At 47.5% G+C, this 19,618-nt stretch overlaps 1 protein-coding gene across 2 annotated transcripts in view; it reads right to left on the bottom strand.

Moving 5' to 3' along the window:
• XPNPEP1 (X-prolyl aminopeptidase 1) overlaps positions 1–19,618 on the bottom strand; it is a 40,814-nt gene that overhangs the window by 10,509 nt on the left and 10,687 nt on the right. The window contains exons 1-12 of one of the 2 annotated variants that reach the window (XM_054034791.1): positions 17,928–17,948; positions 17,662–17,725; positions 15,834–15,938; positions 15,411–15,503; positions 14,854–14,997; positions 14,281–14,376; positions 11,825–11,906; positions 10,227–10,437; positions 4,896–4,985; positions 2,658–2,708; positions 1,091–1,149; positions 160–237 (exon numbers count right to left, since the gene is read on the bottom strand). In XM_054034791.1, coding sequence (XP_053890766.1) covers positions 160–237; positions 1,091–1,149; positions 2,658–2,708; positions 4,896–4,985; positions 10,227–10,437; positions 11,825–11,906; positions 14,281–14,376; positions 14,854–14,997; positions 15,411–15,503; positions 15,834–15,906 — 977 coding nt within the window. In that variant the 5' untranslated portion in view covers positions 15,907–15,938; positions 17,662–17,725; positions 17,928–17,948. Of the gene's footprint in view, positions 1–159; positions 238–1,090; positions 1,150–2,657; positions 2,709–4,895; positions 4,986–10,226; positions 10,438–11,824; positions 11,907–14,280; positions 14,377–14,853; positions 14,998–15,410; positions 15,504–15,833; positions 15,939–17,661; positions 17,726–17,927; positions 17,949–19,618 lie in introns of those variants that run through there. The other variant, XM_054034790.1, reaches the window with a different exon arrangement.

The raw sequence follows: 19,618 nt of genomic DNA, 5'->3' as shown, positions 1-19,618 counted from the left end.
GCCAATATAAAGCAAAAAAGGTGAGCGATGGGGATATATTTTTCCTTGTCTGAACCAAATAATCTCACTCTTCTGTCCTCAGCTGTAGCTCCGTGGAGAAGCAATGCAGGCTATTGGAAGTGCGTTTGCTGAAGAGCACAGGGGCTGCGCTTCTCTTACTTGTAGTGAATGATGGCGCCGTTCGGACCCGTGCTCGAAATCGTAGCAAAGCTCAAGTCGACAAAACCGTTCTGTTGGCTGAAAGGAAACACCGTGAACACGCACATGTGAGTGAGAGACACGCACCAGAGCAGGTGGGTGTCCCCAGCACAGCTCAGATAATAAAACAGTCTCTAGCTAGCCAGCCAACCTCCTCCCCCACTCCATTTCACCTCACCCCAAAACCTTCCCCTCCATAAAAAGATCAGGTCAGTCCCGCAGCCATCAGGACAAGCTTAGAGGTGGCTCTACTGTGAGACAGGAGTCAAGTAAGTTCAGCCCCTAGCCTCCCATCTAGCTGGAGTCCTGCCTTCTCCCAAATCACCTGGTCTCCGCACCTCCTAGGGAGCCAACATCCTCCCCAGCTCCAAATCTCGGCCTTCAGACGCCACGCCTGGTTCTTACTCATTATTTATTTTTATAGCACCATCCCTGCAGTATCCACGCACCTGGCAGACATTAATGGCCCCGATTCTCCACTATGTGCATGTTGCTTACAAGGCACACCTTGGCCTCAGGAGTCTGGAGAATCCAGCCCTAATGAATTCCCCTTCACGACTCCCCTGTGAATTGGGGAAGTATTATCATCTCCATCTTGCAAGTTCACAAGAGCCTCCTGCCTCCCCGTGCAAATCTCATGACCCAGCCCGCCTAAGGGAGAAGCCAGTAACCAGCAGCAGAGGAAGGCAGGGAAAGGTGGCGAATGGGATCCTCCCAAGAGATGCTAACCCAGCAGACACAAACCCTCTTTTTCTAGTGCCCAAATAAAACCCTAGGAAAGCGACTTGTCCTCAGATAACATGCGTCAAGGAAAGGGTAAATTAACACAGAATAAGAATCAAAAACCCACCCAGAAAACGTCCGGATTGAGGTTTCATTTTTGTTTTTTTACCTGCGAAACTCCTCTGCTTTGTCCGCAGCTGATATTTCAGTAACGGATCCCTTTGGAACCTAATGGACAAGATCTTGGCTAAGTTATCAGGCCAACCATAGGCCTCGACTCTGTGGGTGTTCTGGGGCTGGAGCACCCACAGAAAAAAAAACAGTGGGTGCTCAGCACCCATCGAAGCCCCGCAGATCAGCTCCTCCTGCTTGCCAGCAGCCACGCCCATCAGCTCACCCCCATCCCTCCCAGCGCTTCCCGCCTGCCACGATCAGCTGTTCAGTGGCATGCAGGAGGCACTGGGGGCAGGAAGGGGAGAAGCAGGGGCAGGAAGAGGCAGGGTGGGGGCGGGGTCTTGGGGGAAGGGGCAGAGCGGGGATCAAGCACCTCCCAGGTACTGGGGAAGTCGGCGCCTCGGAAGCCAATTAGCAAAGGAAACCAGTAAACTATGAAAGAGGCTCCATCTTTGTCCCTGTAAGATTAGGTTGTGTAAAGGCTATTCACATTTTGATGTTTTATTTCACTCTCCCCCTGCAGTGATAGAAACCCAAACTCAGCAGCATTGTGCTAAGAGTGCCAGAGCCAGGAAGTGAAACTGACCAGTGCAGAATCAGAGAATTTTAGGCCCCAGTTTGCAAACAGCTACTACAGCATGTCTTGACTTCAATGAGACTGTGCGTAGGAATAATGTCACACATGGCAGCAGCTGTTTCTGGGATTGGACACTGTGCTGAAATGTACAAATTCAGAACAAATAATGGTGAAAATCAAACTAGATTTAACCAGTTCTTTCCATAATCTGTATTTTTAGCACTAATACTTATTTGCATCTAAGACACTAATACTACACTTATGGAAATATTATTAAAACATACAATACTTATATATAAAAGCTAGCCATGCTCAGCTAGTGCCTTTAGCCACAGATCTCAAAGCACTGCACAAAATATATGGTCACTTTTAGTTTAACCGTTTTAGTGAGGGGGAAATGGAGACACAGATGCAGTGATTTGCCGAAGGTCACACAGTGGGCAAATGGCAGAGCAGACCAGTCACATGACCTAGGGCCAGGTTTACAAAGGTCCTTAGGCATCTACAGATGCAGAGAGACACCTAGTGGGATTCACAAAAACACCCAAACAGATTAAGTCAGTGGGATTTAGACCCCTAACCTGCCCTAGCCACTGGGCAATACAGATTATCTTGAGAATGTCCCTGTAACACCGCACTGTAACATGCGACACTATTCTACGATCTACTACACTAAGTCAGCAGGCAGACAGTATCTCCGATATTAGACCTGGACAGATCCTTCCTCACCCACTTAGGCGAGTTTGCCTAATCTGCCTTTTGATCGCATTTAATAAATGTGAGGATGATTCAAAAAGCTCATTCCACCTTTGACGGAAACCGGAATCAAATCCACAGCCTGAAAATCAGAGAAAAACAGGCGCTTTTTCTTCCTCTCCTAGCAGAACTACTCAAAAGAATATTCATAGCATTGAAAAGCTTATGCTAATGCAAAATGTTATGTAGTAAAATCCCTACATTAAAACATGAGAAATCAATACTATACCTCTTTCTCTAGCCAATTAAAGAGCTCACACAGAGCGACAGCATCTTTAATCTATATTAAAATGGGTAAAAAAGAAAAAGTAATTGAGTGCACGTACGATTTATAAATGCAATGGAAACAGTCTTTTTTATGCAAAGACAATTAGATATTAACACAGGGTACACTGACAGGGAGATGAGGTAAGTAATCTCTAAGCAGTCCGTCTAGCCTCTAACTTCTCTGATTAATGCAAGCAGCAGAAATTCATACATAGATTCCAAGTCCAGAAGAGACCACTGTGATCATCTAGTCTGACCTCCTGTATAACACAGGCCATAAAACTTCCCCCAAAATAATTCCTAGAGCAGATCTTTTAGAAAACCATCCAATCTTGATTGAATATTGTCAGCAATGGAGAATCCACCATGATCCTTGGTAAATTGTTCCAATGGTTAATTACTCTCACTGTTAAAAATATCCACAGTATTGCCTGTCTGAATTTTAAAGCCCTTTCTCTGTCCGACTGAAGAGCCATTATGTTGTTGGTAAGCTAAGCAGACAGAGCTTCTTGAGTCTATTGCAATAAAACATATTTTTCTATTCCCCACCCCCGTCTTGTTTTTTCACAGTTGCTATCTGGTCACCCTAGGTATATGTCACCCCATTCCTGCTCTTCCCATTCAAGTGACTGCATTTCAAGTACCTTTGCAACCACCCTGGATGGGTTATCAGTAGCAAGGATTTAACAGAGGACCTCTGGACCTAAAATGGTCCTCTGTTGCCTGAGCAAAAGGAGTCACGTGCTGTAGCTCAAATACAGTAGCAGAGTCATAACCTCCATAGATGGATTAGCCACTTGAGGGGAATCGAGAGCCACTCTGGTTAGCAGGTTCCACCTGCTTACATGGCCTGCTCCTGTCAGGGGTTGAGCACCCCTTCTGAGCTGGGAGATGAGGGTTCCACACCTCTCAGGAAGATATTGGCGCCGTGACAGACTGAACCCATGAAGAGTTTCATTGGAATACTATATCCTGTTTGCAAATGTGAACTAGACAAGAAGGCCATGGGACTGCCTGGCAGTGAGTACAGCAAGCATAGCTATGTCTGGAGAGTGCCTAGCACATTGTGGACACTGCTGGAAATAAGAATAATAAAACTGGCATGGATGCTCCAAGTCCATCCTGGATGGCATTACAGCTTGGGGGTCCCGGAGCCCAAAGTGGCATAAAATAAAGTAGATTGATGCCCGATGCCTGACGGTTATAGATGAGAAGGCGAACTGGAGAAACAAGAGCCCATGATTTTCCAAAGCAGCTCCAGAGATTTTAAGAGCCCAGAATGAGACACCTTAAAGGGGGCCTAGTTTTTTTCGAAGGCGGGGAACTCGGCACTTTCGGACAATCAGCCCCGTTTCAGGTGCGTCAACTTGGCCACCCAAAAATGGAGACATCCAAAATGATTAGCCCCTTGTAATGGTCTGGGCCAGAGTATTCAGTACTAGGGTTTAGAGAGTATACTTTTGGTTCCTTATTTCTACCCCACAATATTAGTAGTTCATGGTTGTACAGCAGTAATGCCTTAAGACCCCAGTACAGATCAGAGCCTCATTGCACTGGGCATTGTATAGACATAGCAAAGGGACAATCCATGCTTTGCAGGGCTCACCTGCTAAATATGGGTCTGGAACGCTGTATAGTTCCCACTGAAAACATGTATGGTGACTAGCACTGCTATACATGTTGTTCATAGCTTTAAAGCCTTCACTGGGGCTTTAAACGTGGTGGGAAGGCTTGTGTGTTCCAATGATCCTGAGAGCTCTGCCAGTGGGGATTTCAACACCTGGTAGGGTCCCCCAGGACAAAGGGAAGGGACCAGACAAAAAGCAGTGCACTGCTCTGCTGGGCTGGGGCGATCAGCCAACGCCCGGTCCTTGTAAAAAGTTAGGGGATAGAAATGCACCAAGGCAGCCATTGCAGCAAAGAGCAAGATAGAAAGGGATGGCAGAGCCTTGTTTGTCCCAAGCAATGTCTGAGAGCACAAGAAGGATTCAGAAAGCTTTAAAGAGAGCACCAAATAGGCAGAAGACCAAGTTAATAGCAGCGGGAGTGTGGCAGAAGGTTAGGAAAGAAAACATCCAAAGTACTATTTGCTTCTTAATCCCAGACATGAGTCCAATTGAAACACTCCCCCAACCCTGAAAGGGAAACATAATCCCCGTCTCTGGGAGATGATCTGAAATGCACTCGGTGCTTCACTTACATGTGCTCTTCTCATGCCTTCTGTTTCGGCTGTGTTCTTCACGGCTTTCGCGATGCATATGGGGGTATACGGGGTGAGGTAGCGGTGAGCCTAGAGCACAAAGGCAGGGATTACATCCTGATTATTCAAACTGCACGATCTTGCATGTTGAATATCTTGGACTTTAGCATCACCGCAGTTTGTATTTCTACAATAGCCTTCAGCAAACGGTCTTGTTCTGTGCCGATGGCTGCTGGTTTGCTAAGCGCTGGCCAGAACACGGCAGAGAGCTGGTCCCTGTTCTGAGGAGTTTACCACCTTCATTATAACTCAGAGAAAGAACGAAGAGCGATGACAGCCACATGCAGTACGTCAGAACCATTAGCTTTGAGCTCCACATGGGAAAACTAAAGCACAAAGAGGCTTAGGCCCAAATTTTCAACGATCACCTATAATCTTGGGTGCGCCAGTTGAGACACATAGGACCTGATTTTCAGAGGGCTGAGCACTCGCTGCTCTAACTGAAATCTATGGTGAGTTGCATTCCTAAAAATCAGGCCCTAACAGTTCGACTCTCCGGTCTTGTGCCATAAAGTGGCCTTAAAGCAGACAGAGGTGGCCAGTGGAGAATCCCCCGTTGGGCAGAACTTTCCGCTGGCATAAAACTGATGGAGATGGCTCCATCACCTCCTAGCCCAGCTGCCACCCATCCTCAGAGAAGGGGAGAGGCATGTTGAGGGAGACTAGAAGACAGAGAGGGTAAGGGTTGCCAATTTTGGCTGGGCGTATTCCTGGAGGTTTCATCACATGACATCATTTTTAATTGAAGATTAATCTTTGATTAAAATAATAATATAATATATGGAGATATACCTATCTCATAGAACTGGAAGGGACCCCAAAAGGTCATTGAATCCAGCCCCCTGCCTTCACTAGCAGGACCAAGTACTGATTTTGCCCCAGATCCCTAAGTGGCCCCCTCAAGGATTGAACTCACAACCCTAGGTTTAGCAGGCCAATGCTCAAACCACTGAGCTATCCCGCCCCATTGATTCCTACAGACACTAGAACAATCCTGGAGGGTTGGCAACCCCAGAGAAGGTGTGGCAGAGGAGAGCTCTATTTTGATCAATCCTCCACTGGCACAACATCCCCAAGGGACTTTACACCGATGCCAAGTAAAGACTGCCCCTCTGCGGATCTCACTTGTGCCAGGGCCGGATGGCTCTGAATCAGGGATCCACAACCAGTTCCCTCCACTGCGTCTGATCTATGCTTGGACATGGTACAAAATCAGAGTCTAGCTGGGCACCCAGGACTAATGGAGCCTTTAAAAAATTCCGTCAGAAGTGACTGGCCTGAAGTCTCCCAGCAAGTCAGTGGCAGAGCTAAGAATAAAACCGAGGTGTCCTGACTCCAAGTCCTCTGCTCTGACCACTAGATGCTTTACCAGTTCCAAACACTTTACAGGAGCAGGAGACCGACTGCTACAGTCTGAGGAAATAAAGTGCCGAATGCTCCTATGACATTACATTCATCAGTCAGATAGTCTCCAATCTATGCAGTACATCGGTTGACATTTTTAGATATGTCGTCGGGGTCTATTTATCTTCCAATAAAAGTATATTTATGCACCTTTGCAAGCAAATCTATACAGGGTTTGCAAGGTCTGTGTTATATACGATGTTGGACTCCTGTCTACACCAGCAATATGTGGCTTTGATAGAGGAGCAGGGTAAATCTACACCGTGCGTCAGTAAGCTTTACAGTACCCTGGCTTGGACATTCAGCTGATATGAGTCGCACAGGACTGGGACTCAGGACTCAGTTTCTATGCTAGGCACCTGAAGACTGACCTTGAGCAAGTCACTTAACTCTTTTTCCCCTTCCCACCCTTTGCCTGTCTTGTCCGTACGCTCTTCAGGGCAGGGGCTGTCTCTCGCTATACGTTTGCACAGCGCCTCCCACTACGGGGCCCTGATCTCAGCTGAGGCCTCTAGGCACTAAGATAACGTAAGTTAATAATCAATAATCATCATCCTAAATTACTTATTACGGGCCAGATCCTCAGCTGTATAAACTACCATAACTGCACTGCCTTTGCAACAGGGGGGCTGTCCCCTTTAAGTATAGTACAAATTAGGGTTCAACCAACCCCTGTTCCAAGGCATGTCCCTTTAAGGTTCCTGGGATTTTGGAGTGGACCAAGTCCTATGGAAGGGCAGAGGCAGGTAATGGGAAAGAGGTGGTTTGACCTAGGGGAACAGCTAATGCTAGGGGGAAACCCAGGGTACTGTTTCTTTAAGGGATCAGGACCCTTGTAGTGCAAGGTGGGGCAAGGATCCCCTCTCTCCCAGCCAACCAGGACAAGCCCTGGGAAGGAGGGCAGCATATATATGCTGCCTCCTCTCTGATAATAGGGGAGACACCGGCAGGGGAATGAGTGCTGCCTACTGACTGCTCCCAGCCTAGCGAGGAAACGGGGCCTGCTGGTTTAAGGCTGCAGCTGACTGAAATGAGCACAGCCTTGAGAAGGGACGCTGCGGGACTCCTCAGCCCAGGAGGAGAAGCCTGCCTGAACAATCAGCCAGACCCCAGAAGAAGGGCTGTGGGACTCCTGATCAAAGGAGAAGAGGGATGGGACTAAAAGGGTTAAAGTCTCTGTATTTGGAAGAGACCGAATGAAGGCCCCACAAAAAGGCCTGCGTACTCTGGCTTGAGTCTCAATCATTGCAAAGAACTAAAGGGGGAAACTGAAGGCAAGCTGCCTGCAGGGCCATGCCAGGCCATGGGGAGGTGCTCTGGGATGGCACCCCGCTACAGACTTCAACAGGGCTATTTCAACTGATCCGAGCTGAGGTTCTGCTCCGCTGTTTGGCAGAAGATATTTTCACTGAAGACAACAGAGCTACACTGGTTTGCACCAGATGAAGAGCTGACCCCTTGCTTCTAATGCCCAAAATGAATAAACCCAATTATTCTAAGAAGAGGTGTTGGAGTGAGTTTTGGGACTTTGCAGCAGTTTTTCAGGGCGGCAGCAACTGGCACAGAGCAATGTATCTGACGCTGTCGGGAGGCCAGCTTTGACGAAGGAAAGAGGCAGAGAGATTTATCTGGATTACACATGTTCTACATCCCGATGATTTGTTTTTGTATCAGGCAAAGCACACATGTTTCTTAAGAGTTGGCAGAAAGATACAAAGAGCTCCATCATATATCGAAGAGATTTGTTGCTGCGTAAATGATAAAGCTTTACAATCTCCCCATCTGTACTAACGCACAAAGAGCAGAGATGCAACCAACATACATAATCAAATGTCATTGTTAGAGAAACAATAATACACAATACCTGTTCTCTTGGCCGCGGGAACTGGCATGTTGAACAGGGCAGATATTAGCTTGTCTATATAACTAAATAGACAACAGGCGGATATATAAACAGCCTTTGCAGCTGGAGAGGTTTCTTTCAGAAGACATAAAACCTAGGCTGTTCTTAAAAATCCCATGGCACTTTTTGCAGGAAAAGGGCCCTCAACCCTGGTGTCCCAGCCAAACTGCAACTTTAAGCCCTACCCTGAAAATGCTCACTACACTGTGTAGTCCCTTTAGAGTCACTGGGAACAGCAGAGAGTGGCTGCAGGACAAGAATTAAAAATGACACCCACCCAGAGTGGTGGTTGTTGAGCACAACGGCTCAGCGACACAGTGGTCAACGTAGAGCTGCCTTGTAGATTATCCCGTGGGATTAGTTACAGGAAGGGGATGGCTGGGACCTAGACGTCTACGCGATTCTTTTTTAAAATCAAGTGATTATGTTGGTGAACGATGCCCACCTCAGTGATTCTGAGCATCTCTCTAACCACACAACAGTGACAGCTTCCCTGACCACTCTGCTCCTATGTCCCAAACCTGTTCTGAAGTGCTGGGGAAACGACTGATTTCAACGGGAGCAGAGAGAGGCCAGCAATGAGCACTTCTGAAAATCCCACCTGAGGTTTAACCCAGGCCCTCCACAAGGGACCCTTTCACCCAGCTGATTATTCCAATGCCTCTTAATCTGACGGGGACAGGGCCACAGCCTGTCCAAGTGACAGCCTTAATAAGGGAGAGCATGAGCACAGTCGTTTTAAAGGAACGCAAAGGCTGGGATGCGGTGGCAATGGAGATTTTTCCATTCTTGGTCACTAGCACAAATCCATAATGGCTCCTCACTGTTGCCATCAGTGGCTGTTTGGTGGCCTACGTGCAGCGAGCTGAGGGTGTCTTCTCGTACTGATGGGCAAGAGCCTACATGGCAAATCGCCCTCCCCATTGGCATCCTTGTTTGCAGACTCAGGAAAGGGGACCAAGGATTTTGTGGGCCTGTAGAGGACTGAAGTACCCTCTGACAGGTTTAAAGCACCTCCAAAGGTTGAGTGGAGGAAGCTGCCCTAGCTCTATGGATATGTAGGTGCTCAGCCTTTCTGAAGATCCTGGTCCTAGATGTCCTAAATTACTCTTCTTTAAATCTTAAAATAAAATAAAATAAAAATAAATAAAAAAATTAATTAATGGAGATATCCTATCTCCTAGAACTGGAAGGGACCCCGAAAAGTCATCGAGTCCAGCCCCCTGCCTTCACTAGCAGGACCAAGTACTGATTTTGCCCCAGATCCCTAAGTGGCCCCCTCAAGGATTGAACTCACTACCCTGGGTTTAGCAGGCTAATAGCTCAAACCACTGAGCTATCCCTCCCCCCAGTATCTTCACCCAGTAGTTTAGGCCCCGAAGGTCCCTTACTGTAATTAATCCAACTGGCTAAATCTATAAAAGAGCTTTACACGTCCCATTCTATCCCTGATTCTTGTGTTCTCCCGAGCTTTTTACACCCACTCTTTGTACTGGTTGGTTATGACACCTGTGACAAGCTCTTCAGCTAAGGTCCAGCTGAACTTTCGATCCTCCCACCAAGCACAACCCTCCCCACCCCCTGGGTTCTATCTACACCTGAACAGTGGGGTGTATTTAATCTATGCCATGCACGGGACATTCGCAAGATCCATGCGCAGTGACCCTAGTTTATCCAGATCTCCCCAACCCTCTGCCTCCCCTGTTCTTGTCTTACCCTGAATCTGAGAATTCTTTGGGTAAATCGGCTTAACAAGCTGGAGTGCTTTCCCTGGGAACAGCTACCCCCGCATTAAACAACCCTCTGATAGTCTGGCATTCTCTTCAAAGCCACCCTCCAGCAGAGAATGAGACCTGCAGCACCCAGCACTGCTGGGAAGCTGAGAGCAGGTGCCCTAAGTAAAAACACTCATCACAGGACTGGGTTTGAAGGAGGAGTCCTTTTCCCTGCCAGGACACACCAACCTTGGGGATGGCCTCAGTCAGGGCATAGCTGGCTTTGTCGCTGAGCCACACTTTCTCCTTGGGGGAGAGACCCACACAGATGGCCTGCAGCTCCGTCAGGACAGATTCATATGGCACCACCTGGATTTTAAACTCAGCCTCCAGGGCGGAATCAAGCAGCAGATGTTCCCTCGTGGACGGGTCTGCCATGCGGTCCCCACTGATAAACAGCCTGCAGAAATGTATCAGCAGAGAGCACGTGGGTGTGACTTGTGCTTCAGCCTGATGGAAGTGGGAGGGGGTGGAAATCACACTGTTCTAATCACATTTAACAGAGAGAGGCTATTATTAAGAATAATACTGTGCACTGATCCAGACCATTCTATCCACGGATCTCCATGCACTTTGCACCCTGCATTGAAATCCAGTCTCACAATCACCCTGGGAGGTAGTTATCCTCAGTTATACAGAGGGGGCATGTCATCACTAAGGCTACAATTTAGTCATGGAGGTCGCAGAAGTCATGGAATCCGTGACTTCCAGCGACCTCTGACTCCAGCCTGCAGCGCTCGGGAGCTGTGGGGTCCCCTGCCGCCTCTGGCGGCCCCCAGAGCTCCAAGTCACCGTAAGCAATGGGGGTAACCCGCAGCTTCCATCCCCCACAGGTGGCAGGGGAACCCCAGAGCTGCAAGCGGCAGGGGTACCCTACAACCCACCAGCTGCTGCAGGCGGCAGGGGCCCCGCAGCTCCCAGCCATGGTTGGCGGGGGACCCTGGAGCTCCAACACCCAACCCGTACTGGGGCCTCCGGAACTCCTAGCCACTGCACAGCTGCCCCACTGCAGGTGGGGAGGGGACCCGCAGATCCCCATTTTGTCATAGATATTTTTAGTAAAAGTCAGGGACAGGTCATGGCTTCCATGAATTTGTCTTTATTGCCCGTGACCTTTACTAAAAATTTCCGTGACAAAATCTTAGCCTTAGTCATTACACAGCTGAGAACAGAACCCCCAGACCTGTGTTCCACCCACTAGCTCACACGTTTTGCTAGTACCTTTGTGTGCCTCGATTCTTGTGTCCTACCGAAGCTTGTTGCACCAAACAAAAAGAGAAGGATCTTTGGCACACAAAGCCCCAAAATCCCAGAGCACAGCAGTAACCGTTACTTGTGGTTTCAGAGGGAATCTTCAGCTAAGTTAACCCCTCAAAAACCCCACAATGGATAATGTTCTCCAGCACCTGCCCCACTGCTGATGCCAAGTCATCAGCAACTCCTTATATCACCTTTGGTACAAAGATCTCAAAGCATTTTACATGATCCCAATTTTACAGAGGGGCAAATTGAAGCACAGAGAAGGTGAAAGGACTTGCCCAAGGTCACACAGTAGCAGACCTGGGAACAGAAGCAAAAGCTCTTGATTCCGCCACCACAATGATGAGAGGGGAGCAGGGGGAGATAAATGGATTATCATGGAATATAAAAATGCTAGGAAGGGACATTAATATGGCCGAGTTTAAAAGGACACACACAACGCGAGAGCCAGCCAGTCTCTCGGAGGAAACACGCCTGGAACGTCAGTGCAACACTTGGTAACGATAAAGAAGGGGCGAGGTAAAGACCTGATTGTGTCGGTTCCTATGACAGCGTAAGCAAAAAATACTGGATTGTATTCAACGTCTGAGCCTCGGAGGTTAAACAGCCCTAGGAAAGAAAAGAGAGCCCAGAATCACAGTCTTGTTTCATCATTTAAATTCAACAATATTAGAGAAGAAAAACAAAACCAAAGTCAGCTGGCTCGAAAGCAGGTTCACACAAGGGCTTTAAGCCAGAGTCCAGCTGTTGCAATTCCCCAGAGCTTTACTGGCAGTAATTTGCTTTCTCCACTAGATGGCACCAAAACTGTGAGTACTAAATGATGCCAGAAAAATCTCTTCAGGCTCTGGTTCAGTAGCTAGACTACAGTGGAGATACCACAATGGCAAGGAAGTGATTTCCCGGTCTCTGCCATGACCGCAGATCACCCCTCGCTCTCCAGAGAGTGCTCAAGTTTTAGAACTTTGCTCCCACAGAGCCCTGTCAGCCATGGGACCCACGGGGGAAGGAAAGCACAGAGAAGTTAAGGCCAAAACATTACAAAACGGCCTTTGATTGCGGCTGCTCGGCTGCGGACGGCTCGGCCTTGCTTGTCAAACGTGCAGGTCCCTCACGACTCAGGGGGATGCCAAGCGGCGCGGCGGGCGCTCGGCCTCTCTGAGCGCCGGGTTTCAGGAGTCAAGCTGAGCCCTCCGAAACCCAGGGACTCACTCCTGGAAACGTTCACGTGAAAGAGCGGCTCCCGGTGACGCGGCGAGCCAGCCGGCGGAGGTGGAAGAGTCTGGGGCTGGGTCCACTGGGCCATGCAACATCAGGTAGGACACTTGTGGGGTATGTGCATGCTTCCTGGGAAAGACCCTGCTTCTCCCAAGTTACAAAGACCCATACGGGGCTTCCAGGAAGGGGCTGTAGAAATCTGCCAGTTGAGCAAGATTAAGGTCTCCATGCTGTGGAATGGTGCTGGCCTCCTCTTCAACCCTCCTCCCAGATGCCCTTTCAGATTTTAATAGAGCAACATCTAGTGGCCAAACATCAGATGAATGGGTTTTCCCATGTATAGTAAAGGAAAGGGGCTCCACATGTACACCTAGCAATAAACATCTCTCACGATCTCTCGCTGTCCTTAGCCCCTCCTCACCCCTTTGTTCATGGGTCACCCCTTGCACTGGTCGGTGTACTCAGACTGTACCCACCTGAGAGCCAGGATTGTTTTACTTGTCTGTAAAGCGGCGCACACGCCGCGGGGTCTGTACAGATAAGGTCAGAAAGCCGCCATCTCTGCTAATGCTAAGGCAGGTCTCGCTGCTATTGGATGTCTTTGTTTGATGAAACAGGAAGCGCTGTGCTTGGTTTCACAATTGTAGGAGTGAATACCGAGGACCCCGACTAGGCCACGCGGCTGGCGCCACGTTACTGATTTCCAAACTGAAGCTGGGAATTTGCCAAGATAATTTACACTCCAGAGCAGGTGATGCAGATTCTACAGCGTCTACTAATCATACACCCACGCCGGGCCTGCACTCAGATTTCCTGGGACATCTCCTACACAGGCGCAGCCCCACTGGTGCAGCAGCAGGAGTGCTAGTGCACACAGGCCTCTGGTGTGGTCAACAATGGGTCATCTGGACCTACTCTGAGGTTTAGAGCAACCCAGATCTTATCTATCTTGAGCCCTGGGGCTGTTCCATGAGCTCTGGCCTGACCTCCACCCACCCTGGGAATGCCTACTATGCTGGGGCGGGAGGCCAGAATCACAGGGCTTAGAGCTGGCTACATTGGTTTTGCTACTTGGAGACTCTCCTGCGGGTTGTTTAAGCTCCCTTGGCTGCCAGTCCAGTGCAAAGGGGAACGGGTGGGGACTAGGACGAGGTCCATTGCAGTCTTGTTTTGCTACGGGAGTTTGCAGACTGTCGGGGAAAGGAGCTTAGGGGATTCCTTTTAATAAGTTTGAAACTTAGAACCAGGCTTGCGGAAATCACAAGCACATACACACACATGCTTAGAAATCACAAATGTTGCATACAAAATGGCGGTGTGTCTATTTGTGTACCTAGAGCCACATACAGTACTGCTTCAGTGATGGCAAGGTTTCACGGCTTAAAACAGCCTTCCGCTTCCCGGTGGGAGGGCGTAAGGATATTTTATGCTAGAACATTTTGTCTGTCAGTTCTTTCCTCAAGCTGCCGCGGTTTTATACATCACCTTCCTTTTCCTTCTCTTCGCCTGCTTTTCAAGTGTGGTGATTTGTTGTTTACACTGGGCCTAAATCTGCTCTATCGCTCTGGATTTTCACAGACATAAATGAGAGCAAAATCTACGGTGACTGCTCCTGACCCTGTCCCATAGCTGCTTCTGATACAGGTTAATCGACTTATAACAAACCCCTCTTGGCACTGGGTAGATTTCCCATTTCCCAGCCATGAGAGAAAGTTCTGTTGTACTGCCAGGGAGATCTGATAACCCACCCAGCCAGGATACTTACAAGATACCTCATCCAGGGCTGTAACCACAAGCCAAAGGACTTTTCTCTCAACCATTTTCGCACGCAGAGCTGCAATCTTCTCTTTCCAGCCTACCCCTGTGAAATACAATACATTTGCTGACGGTGGATGGGTTTGGTTCTTTAGTTGCAAATGTTATCACCGCCTAATATATTGACTAACAGCAGAGACATACAGCCATGAAGCCCTAATGTGATGAGAGTAGAATTTCCTAGAAGCCAAACACGCAATTTCTGGCTTGTCTTCCTTACTGCTCCTTTATGACATACACCACCAGCTTCAAGCTTTTTCTCCTTTTTCCAGAAACATACATCTGTGCATTTATTATAAACCATCGCTGTAGTATCTAGGCACAATCAATGCTTATGTCTGGTTTCCAAAACAAAAAGATCATTGAATAGAATAAACAGAGTCTAATTAGATCCTTAATTTAATCAAACAGCACATCATGCTGGGCTGCAGTTATATTTCTCCTGTCACTTTATAAAGGGAAAGGAAGAGAGAAGAGAGGAGTGAAAATGAATCCACTCAATTCAGGGCCGGATCCCACTAACCTGTGTAACTCAGGTCCAGGGTCATCAGAGGTTTGCAGGGTCGCTGGGGCCGATCCATCCAGATTGCATCGATCAGGTTCTCTTTGACCGGCACGAGAACATGGCCGGCACTTTTCAGTGCTTTAGACATCCTCTTCCACTGATCTGCCAAAGGGGAGAGAGCTAAGAGCACTGGCCACAAATGTCTGAAACACAGGAATTCCCTCTGTGCTAGGGGATGCTGGAAAAGTCTAAGCTTTCTTCTCCTCCCCGGCCCCTTCCACGTGGTCAGCAGCAGCAGGAGGAGGAGGAGGAGAAAAGCAACATCCAGATGTAACAGGCCATAGTGACATACTGACAGAGGTATCACAGTCACCAGTGGGAAATGAACCAGAGATCTGGCACCAAAAGCACAGGCCTCTAACGCTTGAGCTAAAGAAGAACTCTCTTAGCTGTGTAGCAGTAATAGGCTGTAACCTGGAAAGCGAAGAAGGCTCCTCTGCCCATTTGAAACAGCGAGGGGAATTTGGGTAGACAGAATCTCATCACCCAACCTGGAAAGTATAAAATAAACTAACCAGCTGGAATAATGAAAGGGTCCACTCCAACTTTCGAGCCCTCTGGGAGCACACTCACTAGCCAGTCCTCCTGAGTCGGCGTATCCTTCAGACCTGGATGTGGAAAAGGGGATAAAATGTAGTTCCAAGAGCAAAGCAAAAACCATGCAGAAGAGGTTTCACACAGACCCTTAAATTACAGCACAAGCGAACATATAAGTCACACTCACATGCAAGTGCCCTGACAGATCTTAAAGCAGCAGCATCTTGTGCAGATGCCGATCCTCCTATTCCTTTTTGATTTTCCTTGTGAAAGGCACTCCCCTGATCTTAGTTCATTCACATGCCCTGGCAATTAATTAACCTGAGTGCATAGAGCACCCCCATGCCCTGCTATTTAGTTCTCTGTATATTAGTGGAGCAATATTTTGGACGGCCACCCACCCATCTTCATGAGCGTCCAGTTGCTATCCATTTGCTGTGCTGCCTGCAGGAAGTAGCGTCCGTCCGTCCACATGGCTGCTTTTTGCTCGGTTATAATGGCAGTACCTGGCCAGGAAGCAAAAGGGATAAGTCAGTTTGTGGTTCATCGGAACACAGAGGGGCAGATACAGAGGTATCGGATGCATCACAGTTACATGGACTGCACAGGGTTTAGTTGAAATGTACACAGATGCCGGATAGTCCGTATGAAAGCTCAGGTCACAGTTCTAACGTCACTTGGGTATTAATGGAGATACTAATTGTTCCCCACAACTAAGAGGCAAACTCCTTTGCAATTCTGGCCAAGCCATTCTACACCAGGAACTGGGTTTGCTGAACTTGCTTTTAAATCTCCTCAGACTAATTCAGTTTAAACACAGCTCAGCCAGCCAGCATGGAGGAGTTGAAGCCTGGCTTACAAATCATCATTACTAGAGAAAGAGCAAGAAGCCCCAACTGATACCAGGGCCCCATTGCGCCGGGAACTGCACAACAGAGAGTCAGTCCCTGCCCCAAAGAGTTTACAATCTAAACAGAAAAGACAGAGTGAGAGAAGGGAAGCATTATTATCCCCATTTTACAGTGAGAAACTGAGGCACGCTGGCCCTGGTTCAGCCACATATGTAAGCAATGGGAACGGACATCAATGGGACTACTCACATGGTTAAGTTAGGCATTTGCTTACCTAACTTGCTTACTCAAGGCTAGAGGGATCTAATGATTTGCCCAAGGCCACCCAGAGTGTCTGTGCCAGAGCCAAGAATTGAACCCAGATCTCCTGAGTCCCAGCGTCATATCACATGACCTATTTTCTCTCTTACAATGATTGCAGTCTATCTTACTGCAGCACAGCTCACAAACTCCGGGTCAGCCTCCTCTCCCCTGGCCAAACACACACTGATGCAGTTGGAGCCGAAACCCATTTAAAAACGGAGTTTTCATTCAGCAAACCCTGCATGAGCCCAAGCCTGCGCAAATCCTGCCACGGTCTGACGGTGGAGCACCGCCCTTCTGACCGCAGAGTGAGGCGCCAGGCTGAAGACAGGAAGGCCGGGATGCAGGACTCGTGTTATAGAGCACCGCTGCTCTGCATTTCTGTATAGAGCGTTTTCCACAGGAGGCTCTCAAAACACTTTACGGAAATTGACCCACGAAGCCTCACAGCATCCTGTGTGGAAGTCAGTATTTGTTATTAACCCTGATTTCCAGCTGGGAGATGGGAGGCATAGGAAGGCTGAGTGACTCGTCCGCAATTTCACAGCAAGTACATTGCAGAGCCTGGGATAGAAGTCTGCCTTCCCAACTTCCAGTCCTATGCTTCAGCCAAAAGAACATCCCGTGCCTCTATGAGATAAGCAAACTTTTCCATAAACTCAGCTTCACAGTTCAGTATTTTTGGCACTAGCTTCATTCTAAGATGATTGAAAGTGGCTGACAAACATTGTTTACCATTAATCCCAACTCTGTTGGGCAACGTACAATCTGTTCATAGTGGCCTCCCGTTAGGCAACATAAAAGCAGGCTGCGAGCACTGCATTAAACGGTTAACAGGATTTGGCTTTATGGGAGGTTTGTTCAGGGGTCAATCTTTTGTGAAAGCCCGTTACTGCATTGATCTTACATAATTTTCAGCTGGCAGCCAATACGTAATTTTGCAGACGCTGATATGGGAAGGAAACAGTCCAAACATTTTGGTTAGGTTTTCGTCATCCAGCATACACGTGAATCTGATCACTCCTTTTCAGGGGAAATATGGGTTCACACAACAAAAGAGGTTCTGGTAACGTACCTGCAGAGCCATCAAATCCAGAGATGAATGCCCGTCTGCAATCACAGGGCGCGATGTACTCACTCTGGAATACAGAAGACGCAGCGAATTATTTACAACAGCAACAACAAAAGCAGTTGATGACAAGTATATTGAAAAGCTTCATTTCTCTTGAAGGACACTGTCAAGAGAAACAAACAAGTTACAAGATTGGGTTCTTCTCCTCTGGAAGTCCTAACAAGTGTTTAAAAATTGTTCCTTTGGGACATTTAAGTATCTGTGATTACTTTGTATTTATATCTGCCTGTTTTTTTAAACCTCCGGCACTTTTCTCCCACCAACTTCTGTAAACAGTGAAGTGCTGCAGTTTGCTGATATTTATTTCACACTCAACCTCCCATTTGGCAACAAACAGATCCTGCCTTTGAAGCTGCAAAGTGAGAAGAAGAGAACACACAAGCATTCCTTGATCTTGGAAACGAAAGTATACGGGCCATTAAATCTTTAAATGCCACTATATTTATTTATGTCCTCCAACTGGAGTTTACAAGAAGCCCTTTTAGAATTTTTCCTCTACAACAATGCCATTGAAAAGGAGAAAGTCAAGGTTGTTAGGCCATAAAACTTTCAAGCCTTTAGGAGATTTGTAATTAGGTACCAAGTCTTTTACTTCTACTTTACCTGTTCAAATCCAGCCCAGGTCAGAAGTAACCAGAAGTTATTGGTTACCATTGGATGAGTACTTACTTCCCTATGTGAAACAAGTGGGAGGGGGAAGGAAGAGAGCTGGGTAACTTCTAAAGTGCCCACATCATAAAACCATCTTAATTGGCACCTTTGTTGTCAGTCTCAGCAAAAACCCTAAATAACTGAATAGGCTGGGGACACAGAAACTCCCAACGTCCACAATCTGTTGCCAAAATGGAAGAAGAAAAATTGTTAGCCAAGGTGTTCCTGTGTTTTGAAATAGCCAACACACCCTGTTCTGGGATCTTGTTCAACCAAGATCGGAGGTCAGGATTGCTAAACTTGCCTCTAATTATCAGCACAATTCAGCAAATCAACTTACTCCTGGCCAGCCTTAAAAGCCTTGGCTCAATAGAGTACCAGGCAAATGATCCAAGACAAAAGTCTGCAAATCAGCATGGGATTATTCCCTGCCTCCTTGATTCTGCTGCGGCACTGAATAGCCAGGATCAAATCAGAAACACTGAGGGGTTACAGTCAAATTAAATCTCACGGGCCCGATCCTCTATTGTGTCTAGCTTCCAGAGCGTGCAGCAGAATGGAAGGCGATCACCACGCTGCTTGGGGCTCCTCTAATCTCTGCTTGGAATCTGCCCATGTGTTTATTTTTTAAAATCCTGTACGATGTTTCAAACATTAAATATTAAATATAAAAGATTTTTTAAAAATCTGGATCTATTCCTCTATTCATATGGGGCAGCTCCAAAACCACCTGCGTGATTTGGGAGCATAAGTCCCATTGACTTGCAGTGCTCTTAAGTCACGGACACTTCTGAAGATCCCACCCGTAGTTTATTTACTTTTCTCTTCCCTCTCTCTCAGCTCCCACAATGAGGAAAGACGTCAGTCTGTTTCACTTACATGGGCAGGTATTAGCTAGTTAATTTCACTTTCCGGGTCTTACGCCCTAACATAATGCTGAAATGTCTGGGTGACAAACACAACAGGGGGAGATTTAATGGCTTTACAAAATATAACAGTGATTTTTCTAACACCCATCCCCCAGAGGAATATTTCTATTGGTCTTAGCTTTGGTAAAACCTTATTTAAAAAAAATAAGAATCTTAATTTGAGGAAAAAATCTTCCCTGACAGTGTCCCATACAGGGAAACATGCAGGAAACATTTAAAGGGGGAGAGAGGGGAGAGTTGAAACTAAGCAAAGGGATAGATGGGCCTTAAAGTACAATTAGTGGCTTTGAGCTGCATGGGAAGGAAGATGACTTAAGCAA

This window comes from Malaclemys terrapin, chromosome 7, assembly GCF_027887155.1.
Source record: "Malaclemys terrapin pileata isolate rMalTer1 chromosome 7, rMalTer1.hap1, whole genome shotgun sequence".
NCBI classification, from domain to species: domain Eukaryota; kingdom Metazoa; phylum Chordata; order Testudines; family Emydidae; genus Malaclemys; species Malaclemys terrapin.
Note: the sequence above shows the minus strand (reverse complement) of the source record. Positions and strands in the feature narration are given on the sequence as shown.